The sequence below is a fragment of the Rhinolophus ferrumequinum genome, chromosome 14 (genome assembly GCF_004115265.2).
Source record: "Rhinolophus ferrumequinum isolate MPI-CBG mRhiFer1 chromosome 14, mRhiFer1_v1.p, whole genome shotgun sequence".
Classification (NCBI taxonomy): domain Eukaryota; kingdom Metazoa; phylum Chordata; class Mammalia; order Chiroptera; family Rhinolophidae; genus Rhinolophus; species Rhinolophus ferrumequinum.
In genome coordinates this window covers 20,204,612-20,220,434 of record NC_046297.1, presented here as the reverse complement: position 1 = coordinate 20,220,434, position 15,823 = coordinate 20,204,612, and the positions used below count along the sequence as shown (strand labels likewise).

At 35.3% G+C, this 15,823-nt stretch overlaps 1 protein-coding gene across 3 annotated transcripts in view; it reads left to right on the top strand.

Annotated features, from left to right (window-relative positions):
- UBXN2B (UBX domain protein 2B) overlaps positions 1-15,553 on the top strand; it is a 35,067-nt gene extending 19,514 nt beyond the window's left edge. Inside the window, exons 3-8 of one of the 3 annotated variants that reach the window (XM_033126794.1) lie at positions 103-253; positions 2,198-2,281; positions 3,123-3,232; positions 6,865-7,002; positions 11,745-11,906; positions 12,838-15,553. In XM_033126794.1, the coding sequence (XP_032982685.1) occupies positions 103-253; positions 2,198-2,281; positions 3,123-3,232; positions 6,865-7,002; positions 11,745-11,906; positions 12,838-13,000 (808 nt within the window). In that variant the 3' untranslated portion in view covers positions 13,001-15,553. Of the gene's footprint in view, positions 1-102; positions 254-2,197; positions 2,282-3,122; positions 3,233-3,565; positions 3,657-6,864; positions 7,003-11,744; positions 11,907-12,837 lie in introns of those variants that run through there. The other 2 variants (XM_033126795.1, XM_033126796.1) reach the window with 2 other exon arrangements.
- Positions 15,554-15,823: the final 270 nt, after the last annotated feature.

The following is a 15,823-nucleotide window of genomic DNA, read 5'->3' as shown; positions in this document are numbered from 1 at the left end:
TTTTTTTAGATAAAAGTTATTTTCTAAGACTGTGTAGCTTTCTACTTGAAAGTAGTTTATGTCTGTATTCTAAGTTTTTATTCACAACTGTGATATTCAAAGGTTTTATTCAAGTGAACATGAATACAGTGGATTACATATAGTTCGACCTTCAACTGGGAAAATTGTGAATGAACTTTTCAAAGAGGCGAAGGAACATGGGGCTATCCCTCTGCATGAAGCCACAAGAGCTTCAGGTGATGACAAATCTAAGGTAAATGCTCAATTTTAAAACTAAATATTTAAAACTAAAAGTGCTGTTTATAGATTTGATCTTCTTTATAGTTTTTATATTATTGTATTACAGCATTCTTTTTCTAACTGTATATTTCTATTTTAAAGATTTGATTCATTTTTATAAGATTGTAATATTTGTATTGATGATTGAAAGTTGAAGCAGTTTCTTACATTTCAATGTAAATCCTCTATTTACCTTTTTCATTTGAAATAGTAAAGAGTCGCAGGAATCTGCAAAAAGTATCCAGAGACGTCCTGTGTACCTTTCACCTAGTTTCCCCCATTTGCCTAATGGCTAATGATGTTATTTGCGTTAGCCTATGATGTTGAATATCTTTTCATGTGCTTATTTGCCATGATATTTGTTATCTTCTTCAATAAAACATCTTTCTGATTTTTGCCCATTTTTAAATTGGATTTTTCATTTTGTTACAAACGAAATTGTTTGAGAGTTCTTTATGTTTTAATAGATACGGGTTTTTTGTCAGATATATGATTTGTAAATATTTCCTCCTAGACTGTAGCTTGTCTTTTCATTCTCTAACCAGGGTTTTTCATAGAGCAAAAGTTTTAAATTTTGATAAAGTCCAATTTATCCTTTTTTTTTTTTAATTTTATGGATTATGATTTTAGTGTCCTAAGAACTCTTCACCTAACCTTAGGTCCCAAAGATTTTCTCTGTGTTATCTAGACAAGTTTTATGGTTGGACATTTCACATTTAAAACTGACACATTTTGAGTTGATTTTACATAGTTTTATATCGAGGTTCATATTTGTACTTTTGGAGGTCCAGTTGCTTCATCATCGTTTGTTGGAAAGGCTCTCTCCTTCCTTCCTTCCTTATATTATTTTTGTACCTTCTTCAATGTATACAAAACTTTTATACAGCTTTTATAAATATGTCAACGTAAACAGTATTAGTATATTAAAGAAAACTTCAAATGTAGTTTTGTGTATACTTGTCATATATTCTCATAATTAACTTTTCTCCACCTGAATTCCCTTATCATATCATTTGGGGAGGTTTTCTAAACTACCTCATGGCCTCAGGTGTTAGTGTTCAGTAGGTAGGTTCAGGTGTGCCTAGGCATGTGTCCTTTGGAAAAGCATTTCTGGTCACTGTGACAGACATCCACTGTTGATAACCACTATTCTAAATGAAACATAAATTTTAATTTTTATTATTTACCAATAGCTTGGAATTCTTTTTTAGTCAAATCTAAGGTAATTTTCGTTCTTGCAAGTTCTCCAAATCTCTAAGAAAAATGAGGAATTGATATAGTCTATAGAAAGGAAAGCAATGTGATAATTAAAAGCTCATTTATGATATAAATGGTGATTAAAAGGAATGGGGTTTTTAACCTTATAAGCTATCCTACCTGAAAAATAGAAGACCTTGTGATTAGTATAACAAAATAAAAAGCACAGTTGTAGTTGATTTGTTACTGTTGATTAAAAAAAGATTATAAAATGAGTATAGAGCTTTTCTTCAAGGTAATTTGTACCCATTTATAAAATTTTTCCTTTACTCTATGACTCTCTTGTTTACTTTGTGAAATATGATTTAAGCATTATAATTTTTACTATAAAACTCGTCATAAAAAAGTGGTGACTTTTTAAAATCTGTTTATGCTTGGAAATATATATTTCAGTGTATAAATGTATTTCATTGTTTAAGATTGGCTAAATTATTTCAGCTCCTGAATTGCTAATTTTTTTATGGGAAGAACCATAATTTCTTATTTGAATACACTTCTCTGTAACATAACACTTTAATTTTAATATAAAATTTTCTTGGAAAGTACAAACCAGTTTGGCTAATCACAATTGATCTAGTTTTAAAATGTATATCACATGTTATCATAACATTTTGCTTAATAAGCATTAGTGGATTTTTAGTTCACTTGTTACATATTTTAGTCATTTGCAGGTGGAGGCTACAGATTGGGTAGTTCTTTTTGTAAACAGTCTGAATACATCTATGGAGAAAATCAGCTGCAAGATGTAAGTACAGTAATTAAAATTAAAAAGTATAGATACTTGCCTCTAGTTACTGTTTGTTTCAAATTAAAAAATTCATAATATAAATATAATCTCTTTGTTTCTTTACTTTGTGAAACATGGATTAAAAGGACTAATGTTAATGTGTAAGTTTCAGTCTCAAATTTTATATTTTGTATCCCACTTGTGCCTTGCACTTAGAGGTACATAACTATTTGTTGAAAGAATGTATGATTCATTGTAAAAATGAGCTTACATATAGGTATATTATAATGATTGTTTTATATGGTGTACTGTCATAATATAGAATGAGTTGTAAACATAGAAATACCGAAAGTCATTCTTTATTTCTGTTGCCTTTTGAAATTTTGGAGTTATAACCATTTTAAACATGTGTAGTTTAGCCTTGAAAGGTGGCTGGAAATTCTGTCTTGCCCCTTGGAATGACTATTTAAGCTCTGTAGCAGGGAAGAATACAGATGCAGATGAAGGACAGCGGCCGGTATGGAGTAGCAGCTGGATGCTCACGTTGCTTTCGTTTTCTCAGTGAACGAGAAACAATTGTATTTTGAGGACAGGGTCCAGCAGGGACCTGTGAGACCTTTGGTATTTCAGCTCTTGTCCATTTGTTAAGCTAAATAGAAAGAAGCCTGCTTAACAAACACATGGTTTCATTGGAGTCTTTATTTTAAATAACTATGAATAAAGATAGTACAAATAACTTCATATTTTAAATTAAGTAAATGGTTTAATATGTTGTGAAATATCACATTTGAAACTTAAAATTTTGTGGTACAGATAGATTTTTGTATTTCTTTCTTTTTTTTTTCCCTATGCACAAAAGGTTCAGATTTTGCTTAAATTGTGGAGGAACGGTTTCAGTTTAGATGATGGAGAATTGAGACCTTACAGTGACCCAACAAATGCCCAATTTCTGGAGTCTGTTAAGAGAGGGTAAGATGTGTTCTTTGTATTCTATTTGTTACTTAGGATGGGTCTTTTTTTTAACAGAGTACCATTCAGTCGTGCACTGTTGGTTTTTAATAGTTATATAAGTGGTTCTTGGGAGGAAGGGTATTTTTAAATATATAAAGTACATATTGCCATCTGTAAGTCACTGGTTCTCAACTGTGAGGGGTGGGGGACTAGTAGACATTCATCCCTTTTAAAATCTGATGAAGCTATGGTCCCAACTCTGAGAAGAATCATCTTAATGTGATGAATCAGTGAATTGCTCAGCGTGAAGCTGCCCACCCACTAAGCCACTGTCCTGCTTACTGTTGACAGGGTGACTCTCATTGCATGTATGCCTGAAATTCAGCGGCTTATATTAGAAATCTTTTAAGGTGGCATTGCTTCTGGCAGAAGATTTCAAAAGGTTAGTTTGAAGTTACAATTTGTGAAAGTAAACCAGATACATAGTACTCTGACCCGTCTAAACATCATACCTCATTAGCTAGCCCTTCTTGCTAAAGGATGAGCTATTTTGAAGAGATATTGGTGATGAACTGGGAGATTTAAGCAGCAGTGAAAGGACTGGAGTAGGAGGTTATACTCCATCCAGGAATTGAATGTGGGCTTTTCCAAGTGATGAAATATATGTCCAAGCAGAATGGCTGAAGAGGAGTGGAGATGAAATTCACTGGAGTTGAGTTAGTGAAGAAACTCTGAAGGAGAGGTATTTTAGGACACTAATTAGCCTCAATTTTTAATTTGAATTCTACAAAGTTAATGTCAGGATACCAAAAAACAAAGGCCAGAATTGCTGTAAACAGTATGCTGAAGTCATTGAGAAAAGTGGGAGGCTGTCCTCGGAAGCAGCATATGGTGAGAGGTAAATGCAAGGATATAATAGTTTAATGAAGTCAGTGCTGTGGACTTGGAAACCTCAGAGTCACTGGGAAGGAGCTGGGAATGACTGAGTAGGGGAAGTGGTCATCTGCTAAGTGAAGATGTTGAAATTGATGGCTTATTTCGAGATGGTGGAAGAAGAAAAGAATAGATTGATGGTGAATGTACTGATAGTATAGATCGAAACTTATGTATTAAATGAAAGTAATCCATAAACTCTGTAGGCTACTGTTCACACAATCACAGTAGATGACATATTGGTGTTTTTCTTTAATTTGAGCCGTACTATATCCTCAAGTACAAATTATGATCAAGAACTGTTTTAGAAAAGACTGAAAAAAATGATGTCAGATAGTGATTGTCAACTATATATAATCATTGTCCCATTTTTATAACAAATATTCTGTAACACTACCTTCACTATCCTCCAAGAATTCATAGATAATATAATCTATCTAGGCATATTGTTTCCAAAAAAATGATGTAAATTTTATCTTAAAAATATTGAAGGAATAAAAGAAAGTAATTTATCATAAAATTATACATATTCAATTTATAAATATCTGGGTATGATCACACCAGAAGATTTAATGAAGTAGTCAGATAGTTTGCACCTATGTGCAATCTAGCACTTCTCATTTAATGTGACAGACATACAGACGGAATAATGAGGTATGTGAAGTTGGCAACTTCATTGCAATAAGTGGCGTTGCAGTCAGGGTCTTGGTAAATTTCCAGACACAACCAGGTTTAGTCTTCCCTCAGTTTATATGGAAAATGGAAATTTCAAAGCATATTAATACAGTACAAAAAAGAAGTTTTTGCTTATTTGTACGAGAGAGCCTAAGCCTTACGTTTTAGCTCAGACATTATAAACACTGTTGTCACCATGTGACTGTCTGGCAGGGCAGTCAGTTCTGTGGCACCCGAGACAAATCTTCATTGTACATGAATTCTGCATGGCAGAGCAAGCGTCTCTCACCCCGCCCTGACTGAGCTGCAGCACTCGCGAATGACACCACGATTCAAAACACCCCTCTCAATTTTGAAAACTTCCTCCAGGGAGTTTAGAAAGAAATATCTGCATCAACTGTTGTGTCCTCAGGAATTTTCTTGTGCTAATTTAGGCATGAATTGCTGTCTTATAATTTGGCTTTCTGAATGTCAGAAGCACTCCAAGATCACTATGATAACAAAAAACCCTGTGCTGAGAATCACTAAGGAATAATGTGATGCAACTTTAAGAAAGAAATATCTTAAAGTTGGGGACTAATCAATCATCATGAAAATTTTTCTATTATAATTTAAGCAAAAATTGCTGTTTTCCAGTGTAGCTCACAACTTAATTATAGTAATCTCATGTAATGATGAGCAGGGTAAGGAAAGAGAAGGGACACACTAGAGAGGGGGTAATTAATTTATTTGGCAATATACAGTAGCAAAAGACAAAGGCACTTAAAAGAATGTATTAACGACAGAAAGTAAAGGCGGTTAAGACTACACTGTATACACTGATAACAATGTCATGTCAAAGAAGTACACATACATACAAGTTTAAGAGATCCCAACATAGGTTTACTATTTGATCAAAAATCACTTGGCTAAATACATAAATAACATCAAGAAGGAGTATCTAAAAGCATTAATAAAGTTTATGGGATAGCAACTATTACAGTAGATGCCAAAAGCTCACCAAACTGTGGGGAAACAACAGTGGAAAGGTCAGGAATCAAAACCTTGCCAGGTCCGTGGCTGGAAAACTGAGGCATCTCCTGATGCTACAAGCTGCAAGCTGCATACAAATTTCCAAAATGCTACCAAGTTCTCAAGAATGCAGCTGCCGTTTCCGTTGTTGCCGTTGTTGTTGTTGCTGCTGCTGGAAGTTAGGGCATCTCCTGATGTTGCAAGCTGCAAGCTGTATACAGGATTTTAAAATGCTAACAAGTTCTCAAGAATGCTGCTGCTGCTGTTGTTGGTGTTGTTGCTGGAAGTTAGGGCATCTCCTGATGCTGCTTTATATAAGTTTCTAAAATGTTAACAAGTTCTCAAAAAGGCTAACCGTGGGGAACAACACTGGAGAGGTCAGGAACCAGCCAGACATCACCTGGTCTGCCGCTGGAAGCCAGGGCCTCTCCTGATGTTGTAAGCTGCATGTTGCAACAAGTTAGCAAAATGTTAGAATGACACCAATGACAAATGACGAATTTTACACTGCCAACTGAGGTCTGTCTTATATATTTTTTCAGATGTACCTTAGAGCCAAGCTGGTTGTTCCTGTCTCCCCCTCAGGGAAAATGGCCAGTTCTGAGAGGGTTCTGCATGATAAAAATACTGTTTATCCAGCTGAAGGGCCAGTTTATTTGGACAGACAATACCTACTGTTCTCGCCTGGGACCATTGGCCCAAGGCCTTCCAAAGCCTGGCAACATGCCTGTCCGTCATTCTGATATAACTTAGTTACTTCCTTACCTCATCTGCTGATGCGGGTGAAATAGACAAAAAGACTCTTCATCACCTCATATCTCCCCCGGCACGGATAAGATGAGGGAGAATTTTCTTAACCATAAGCTAACCATCACCTCACGTGCAGTTTCATGGGGGTGAACAAAAAGCTAACAGACAAAAGCTAACAACAGCCAATGAAGGCAAATTTTTCTAACATCTTTCCCACATCTCAACAATATAGATTCATTTTTTCAAAAAGTTAATGAAAACCCTTTTCCCCTTTTTAAAAGAGAGATTCCCCCGGAGCTTCAGAGACTGGTTCACGGTGGCCAAGTGAATTTGGATATGGAGGATCATCAGGGTCAAGAATACATAAAACCCAGACTGAGATTCAAAGCTTTTAGTGGAGAAGGACAAAAACTTGGAAGGTAAAATCCTAAAATGAGATAAATAATTGTCTTTGTTCAACATGAATTTTCTTTGAGAATAAAATAGCAAGTAACCTAGAAAGTAAAACCTCAGATATAAACTATGAAGACTTGCTGATGGAATTAGATGTGCAAATCTGGTGCTAATATTAGTAGCTAATACTTAAGTAGCAGTTACCACATTCCTGGCCCTCTAAGCACTTTACATACATTAACTCACATAATTAGCGTCCTGTTGTTCCTCCATTGGCAGATGCAGTATTTTACCCAAATTGATCGAGCTGAGAACGGGTTAGCATGTGGGATTCAAAACAGGCACTCTGGCTCTAGAGTGTGTGGTTTTACCATTATACTGTCCTGCCTCTTCCTGATTACATGGGTTTGAAGAGGAAATTGTAAAGGGTTATTGATTAAATAAAACAATAGGTATCTTAGAGCATCGCATTAAACATGCCTGTCTGCCTTAACTAATTGTTAAGCTCTTGTTCAAGAGCAATGTGTGTAAGTTGGTTGTTTTCAATATATTTTAATTAGCCAAATTCCTTCCTCAAGTTATGGAAACCCAATATATACTCTTGTTGCAGAAGGAAGGAATTGTCTCTCAGACATTTCCAGAGAACCCCTTGGACTTTGCCAAGCACAATTTAGAAACCAGTGTGCATGGTACAGTGAATATGAATATGAATAGACACCTTTATAATAGTCACAGCTTATAAAACTCTTCATAAACCTTGTAAAATATGTTGGTAAAAATTATCCCCTATTTATCCACGTATTACTACAGGTGAATTGTGGAATTGCAGCATTGGCCATGTTTGCAACATACTCCTTTGTACATGTTTTGTTCCTTTTCAAGTACATGAGTCCTTCCCATTCAAGTTCTTTTCAATTGCCTTGTGTACACTGGTTTTCTATTCCCCTCTCATTTCTCAAAATAGGAAAGAATTCAGTATTGGTTCTTTGTTTGTCTTTCACATCTCAAGTCTCCAGTTTTGTATCCTTTTCTGCTTTAGAGACTGATTTCTGAGACATGTAAGAAATACAGGAACATGTGTTGACCTGGATTTTTTTAGGACCCAAACCCTACAATGCCCAGTCACAGGTCTACTTGGAAATGTCCTTCCTCATTTCTCTTTATTACCAGTACAGGTCAAACTTCTGGATTGTTCTGTTTCTTCCCTCCTTTTGTTTTTATAGCTATGACCCCCAGATTTATTTTTTTTAAATATTTTCTAGCATTTCTCATTTTTTACTAATATTTATTGAGATTACGATTCTTAATTAGAACACAGGTAAAATGCCCAGTCATCTCTTAGCTTTATACACATTCATTTTCTAGTATTTAAATTTATGAAGAATTAATGTTAGAATGCACATCTTTGTTAGTAGAAGTACAGTAAATCTAGAATTGAAGAAAATAGCATAAATGAAAAATAGTTGAGAAGAGCCAATGATTATAATTGGTAATTGCAACTCATAAAATTAAGGATATTATCTGGTTGTAGTATCTTAGAAAGGCCAACCTTTTTTGTAATAAGGCAAATAGCTAGAGAAAATGTCCAAAAAGGAGAAAAAAACAGGGGAGAATGACAAAGATTAGTGGTGATAATGTTGTTAATTGTTAGCCATACTGGTCAGGGGTTTTGATTGTATAAAACAAAACCTACTTCCTACTTGAAATAGTAAAGGCCTACATAGTTTACAGAGCCTTGCATAGTTTGTAGAATTTCTGAAAGAGATAGCAAACCAAGCATTCCATAGTCAGAGAAACAAATACAACAGAGAACTTCCTAGAGAAGACACCTCCTGTGCCCTCATCACTTTGCTCAGTGCCCCTGAAACTAGGAACCAGACACTAGAACATTCCATCATGACTGCTGTAAAAGAAGCAAATTCCTCCAACACCTTGGTAACCAGAAGAACTATGTAGCTTCCACTTCCAGTGCTTAATTTCACCATACATATATTTGTTCACTTAGTAGAAAGATGGAATCATATAAAATCCTAGCTGCAAGGGAGTCTGAGAAGTGTAGTCTTTAGAATTTTTAGCTTCTGATGTGTAGGAAATTTACACTAGGAGACTTGTGTGGTGTTGTGAGCCTGTATGATGCACATGAATCCAAATACTGAATAGTTGAATATATATGAGGTGTGATCAAAAAATGCTGTGAATGCTGCTGCTGAGTGCCATCCAGTGGAAACGCAGGGATCTTCAATATGGGAAGGGGCATGTAAAACCTTAGTAACAGTGTGTGACAAGTTTCAACTTGTTCTGTGCAGTCAGGTGTGACCTGTAATTGAAAGAAGGTGTGTTTTAAAGTGTGCCCTAAATCATCCTCCATTATGACAACGCTCTGTGTCACACATCGCTTCTGGTATGGCAATTTCTGTCAACTAAAAACATTACGCAGTGTGTCTTCATCAACCTTTTTCACTGGATCTGGCACCATGCGATTTCTTGCTCCTCCCCAAAGTCAAAATGACCATGAAAGGTAAACATTTTGAATCGATTCAGGACAATGAGGTAGTAGCCACAACAGCGCAACTAAAGACACTCACAAAAGAGGACTTTCAGAACTGTTTCAGAAAGTGGCAAGAACAATGGAATAATTGTGTTTGAAATAAGAGGGAGTATTTTGAGGGGGATTAATGGCAATGTGTCTTACTGTAATAATTTTTTTTTTATTTAAACATTCACCATATTTTTTTTATCACACCTCATATATTCCAAGAAAGTGAAGAATTGCATAGAACATTTTAGACTTTATATTAAGAAATATATTGAATATAAAAGGTCTAATGGTTAACCTTTATTCAGAAAATAGCTTTCTAAAATGGCTTAGTTCCAGCAACTATTTACTGAATAGAGAAATAATTTAAAAAAAAGCAAACAAAGTAGAAATGGAAATAATTCCATTGTCTTCCGTAGCTGGCAGTCTAGGTGGAAACTAAAGTAATTTTTGTTGTGACATACAAATAATTTTGAGGTAAACCTAAATGTAATAAAAATATTAACTAGTACCCTCAGTTAACATCCTAGGAGCATGCAAATCATAGATGTAAAACTGCAAAGTTACAATGGTAGAACAAATGGTGTTATTTAATAAAAATTACCTTAGTGAGCTAGAGTAAAGCAGGACAGGCAAAAAACCTAGAAAATCACAGAATCGTTTTTGATAGGCAGAGCTAACAAACAGACATTCACTGCAGGCTTTTGAGCTGGTGTATATGAAGATAAAAATCATGATGTGAAGCCAATCTCTTTCTACTTAAGAACAATCACTGCCTGTTTGTCATTACTATTTCAGTCCAAAAGATTCTCTTTGCCACTCATGCTCATCTCACCACTATATCTGAGGTTTGACTTCATCGTGGTCACTGGACCCTTTAGGGCTGTTTTTTCTATAGTCTGACAGCCTCTTCTTTCCTGCCTTGTCTTCAGCCTCTTATCGTAGTGATTCTGCAGCCCCTTTCCCTTACTGTACAGCCACTGTGTTCGTCTGACCCTGTGCAGTTCAGTGCTGCTGGGGCGTTCGCACACCATGCTGGGCAGGCAGGCTGTGCTGTGCCTTCCCATTCTCAGAGGACATCGCCACACATTCTCTGCTTTCCCTAAGCGTCCCTCTTAGCAGAGTGCTCTGCTTCCAGCTTCACTGAGAAAACAGAGCCTGATGAGAATTAACTTTCTTGATATATTCCCCTTAGCCTCAGAGTTTCTAAAATTCATCCTTACCTTCCTGTTTTAAGTCTGAAGAAGATGTTTCTCCTCCTGTTTGAGGGAATTGCTCTGCTTACAACCTACATCCTTTCCTCCAGTTTGCCTAGAAACCTTGTTTTACCAATGCCCTCTTTTCCTTATTTTAAAATTTTCTTTTTAATATAATACTTGAAACAGTTTATTAAAAATGTCGCTATCGTTTGATTAGTTGAATGATAAGGAGAAAGTTTTAAGCAGCAAAAATGTGATTTTGAAAGCTAAATACTGAAGTTAACATAACTAAAATATTATCTTATTTAATGTGATTTAATATGAGTGATTTAGTGCTAATAATGTGCCAAAATAGCTGACATCTGATGAAACACTGTTCTAGGACTTACAGGTTTGGGCAGACCTCGTTTTATTGCACTTCGCTTCATTGCGCTTCACATATTTTGCATTTTTTTACAAATTGAAGACAAGACCCTCCACCAGGAAATAGATGATGACTTGTTTTATTGCAATATTTGCTTTATTGTGTTGGTCTGGAACCAAACGTGCAATATCTCTGATGTATGCCTGTATAACATATCTTCATAACAGTATTATTTCCCCCATGTTATAAATGATAGAATTGAGATTCAAAAAGATTACTTAATGTTACACAATTAACAAAATGGGGATATGAAACCAAGTCTGTCTGTGCTCTTAGTCATTCTTTGACATTAACTCAAAGTCACTTAGATTTCTGACTAAAGACTGTTGTGCTGAACAGTCTCCTGAAATTTCAGAGATAAAGGAGGAAAGAATACAAACTTAGGCTTTTGAAAAAGATTGGATAAACTAAATCAAAATCATAGGAACCAAAATAATTATAATGAAGGAGGTTGGAAGAAGTGTAGGAGACTCAAAGGAAGCCATGTTTTTCCTAGTCCAGACCATAGGGGGATAACTGGAGAATTGGGTATGAGTGGTTATTCCACTGCATTCAGTCTGTCATATGTATTCAGATTTGTGCTCTAATTCTTTAATTCTTCTTTCTTAGCCTTACACCTGAAATCATCAGTACACCTTCCTCCCCAGAAGAGGAGGATAAGTCAATACTTAATGCAGTTGTTCTTATTGATGATTCAGTGCCAACAACAAAAATTCAGATCAGGCTGGCAGATGGCAGTCGTTTGATACAAAGATTCAATAGTACACACAGGTAAGCTTCTAGCTGGCACTTACACATGTGGTTACTCATCTGTGTAAAACTGTATGTGACTTGAGGAATGAAGAAAATGAAATTCTTTATATTTGCAGTATGATTTTGACAGAAGCAAAAACTTTAATAAGATAATACTAATGCAAATCCAGATATCACTCAAAAAAATAAAATTGTTAAAAGCTGGTTTCGCACTGTTGCTAAAGCCATGTAAAGTGGAATCAGATTTAATTTAATATGGTAAAACCTTATTTGAACTTTACTCATAAAATTTATAATTCTGGTTAGGATTAACTTTCTACATAGAAAATCTTCATATAAATAGGTAGTTTAATGAAACTAAATAGTTTAAGTTTCATTGGGCTATTGTCAAGTACTTCAGATAAACTGTTTTAAATGTCATTTTAACATTCACTTGTACGTGGACATTTGTTGTGCTAATAAGATATTACTTTAATTTGTTGATTGTATCCCTCTAAGAGATACATTTATGATCTTAGTTGAGTTATTATGTGTATGTGAAGTGAATTTTTAACAATTATCCTTATGACTTAGACTTTTCGTAGTTTCAGACTCTCTTTGACAAGGCCAATCCAAGGTACCTTTTTCTGGGTATTTACTGCTAAAATACTTTATGCTCTGAAAAGAGTAGGACCTGTACTTTCAGTGTAATAACTTTGTGACATTTATTTTGTGCATAACTCATCTGAAGATTGTCTCTGTTTCATAGTAAAAGTACACTACAAAATTAATCCTCACATTTTTATCTTAACTCTAAGATAAATCCACCCATTGAAGTAACGTAAATTGAAGAAAGTTACAACACATTTAAATAAGAATTAGAAATATGCAATTTTTATTATCTAATTTTAGCTAAAAGCTTTTGTGGCAATAAAGCTGTATCACAAATTATTTTTATCTTATTTCTCAGGATCCTGGATGTCCGGGACTTTATTGTACAGTCCCGCCCTGAATTTGCAACTCTTGACTTTATTCTTGTGACTTCATTTCCAAACAAAGAACTAACAGATGAAAACCTGACGTTACAAGAAGCAGATATTCTTAACACTGTGATACTCCAGCAACTAAAATAATATTGTTCCTATTCATGCAGTAACATGCAGTGAGAGAGAATGTGCCATATGAATAAGGAAAACACAGCATAAAAAACCAGGTTTTTTTAATTATTTATACAGATACATTTTGAATTTATTCTATCCTCCAGGCTTAGTGAGACTAGAAATAGGCTTTGAGATAAATATGTTTCAGTTTTTAGGTGTAGGGATGGCTTACGTTGACAGCTTTTAAATATCTGAGTAAACCAATTTGTTAAACATGGTCAGCGTTAATATAACAAAACTTGCTAGCAAAGAAAATGAACAAAACCCCATTTTGATAAATGCATTTTGTAAAATTTGCACTAAAGTTTCTTGATGCTGCATTGATCAAGAGCTGTTAAGAAATCTTCTGATCAAATATTTTGAAATTTGTTCTGTGATATATATAGAAAAGTATCTGTATTCTGATTTTGAAATGCTTTAATCATTTCTCTTCTTAAGATATTAGGCATCCTTTTTACTTACTGATTTAACTATATTACTGTATCAAAAAATACAGTTTGGCCTTGTATTTTACAGAACTGTGACCATCATAAACTAAAACAGGACATAAAGGTCAGCAATTCTTGAGAAGATGTGGTAAACAGCACTTTCAAATAGAGGAATTACAATGCCTCCCAGAGCCTGCCTTGATCACATTCATTTATTCATTCAACACATTTTTCTAGAGGACCCACTCTATATGTACTAAACACTGTTCTAAGTGTTCAACTCAGAATGTATTCTGCTCCAGGACAAAATGAGTGTAGCAATATAGGAATGTAAATTCTGTCAGGCAAATTGAATCTGAAGAATGACCAGCAGAAATATTTGCATTTCTGCTGAAGCCAGGGGTTTCCTGAGTGAGGCAGGCCACATCAGGAATGATAGGAAAGCTTTTTCTTCTTCCCAGACACCACTAAACTCCTGGTTAGTTTTCTATTGCTGCTACTATTACTAATTACTACAAACTTAGTGGCTTAGAATAGCGCAGATTTACTATCTTCTAATTCTATAGGTTAAATGTTCAATATGAGTCTCACTGGGCTAAAGTAAGGTGTTGACAAAACTGTATTCCTTGTCGGAAACTGCAGGAGAAGCATTTCCTTGCCTTTCCAGCTTCTAGAGGCCACCTGTATTCCTTGGCCTGTGGCCTCCTGTGTCCATCTTCAAAGCCAGTGACATTGTATCTCTCTGACCCTTCTCTGTTAGCGCATCTCTGTGAGAACAGCCAGGAAAGGTTCTCTGTTTTCAAAGACTTACGTAATTACGTTGGCTCCACAAGATAACCCAGGATTATCTCCCCCGTCATAAGGTCTGTAGTAACCTTAACCACATCTTTAAAGCCCGTTTGCCATGTAAAGTAACATGTAACAGGTTCCTTCTGGAGGCCCCACGGCTGACTCTTGTTATTTGCCTCTTCCGACTTATAGAGGCTGCTGGCCGTCCCTTCATTTATGGCTGCGTGCATCCAATCTCTGCCTCTGCCCTTAATCTTTTACTACCAATTTTAATTCTCTCACTTTTCTCTTACAAGGACCCTTGTGGTTACATTTGGTTTATCTGGATAGTCCAGAATAATCTCCTTATCTCAAAATGCTTAATTTAATCACATCTGCAAAATTCACATGTTTGTGGATTAGAACATGAACATTCTGGGGGACCACTCTGTCTACCACAGTTCACTCCTGCCTCAAAAGATCACATCTGTCCCAAATGAAGTCACCCCATCCAAAGGTGCTCAAAAGTCTCAATCCATTACAGCATCAACTTAAAATGCAAAACCTTATCTAAATAAATCTCACCAGCCCAAATGTCCCAAATCTCATTTAAATCATCTAAATCAGGTATAATAGAGGATCCGGTTGTGATTCCTAGAACACAATTCCTCTTCACTGGTGAACCTAGAAAACTAGTTATCTGCTCCCAAATGTAGTATCCCAGGCATAGAATAATAGTTACAGACATTCCTGTTCAAGAAAAATGGAAAATGGAATGAAAACAGTAGTCACCAATGCCAGGTTCACTGCGTTAGGTTTCAAAGCCTGGGAACAGTCTTCTGTGGCTCATAGCATTGTTAGGGTTTCCAAATTCCTGACATTTTGGAACCTTTGGCAGTCGAGAAAGGGAAATTGTATTTTTCGAGAATTCCCGAAATAATCTTTTTTATTTAATTTTCGTTGATCATCTGCAATAATGGCTGTTAACAGTAAATATTAATAAACAGAAAAGCTGTAGAGAAGGTGGGGCAACTGGGATTCATGGCCCTGGCGCAGTCTTTCAGAGGTTTCGAGACACTCTTGTATGAAAAAGGTCAATGCAAAACTTGAGCGAATAAAATTTCCTAAATGGAGGTCAACTGGAATTTCATGACTAGTGCATCTCTTTCCCTGAGCGCTAAACAGGGGTCACTACGGTATCACTTTGGCTAGGTTTCTGTTATATTTCAGGTTTTTTCAAAATACAAACAATGTAATTAATACAAACTTTATTTAACCAAACCTTGTAGTATACAGTGAGTTTTTACATATATCACACAATGTATTAACATTCCCAATCTCCTTTAAATATTTTATTTATTAAATTAAACATTAATAGAAAACACATGCAAATATTATTCATTTGAAAATTTAAAAAATACTTCAAATAGTTTTTATTTGTCATTTTTTAAATGAAACTTTAAGAAACATAGAGCATTAATTGCCCGATCAGACAATCGTGATCTTCGCTTTGTAACAAATATACTTGATGTGGAAAAATTTCTTTTATTTTCCGTAGACATTGATCGAATTGTTATGAGTGCATCTAAAAGCATCTTCA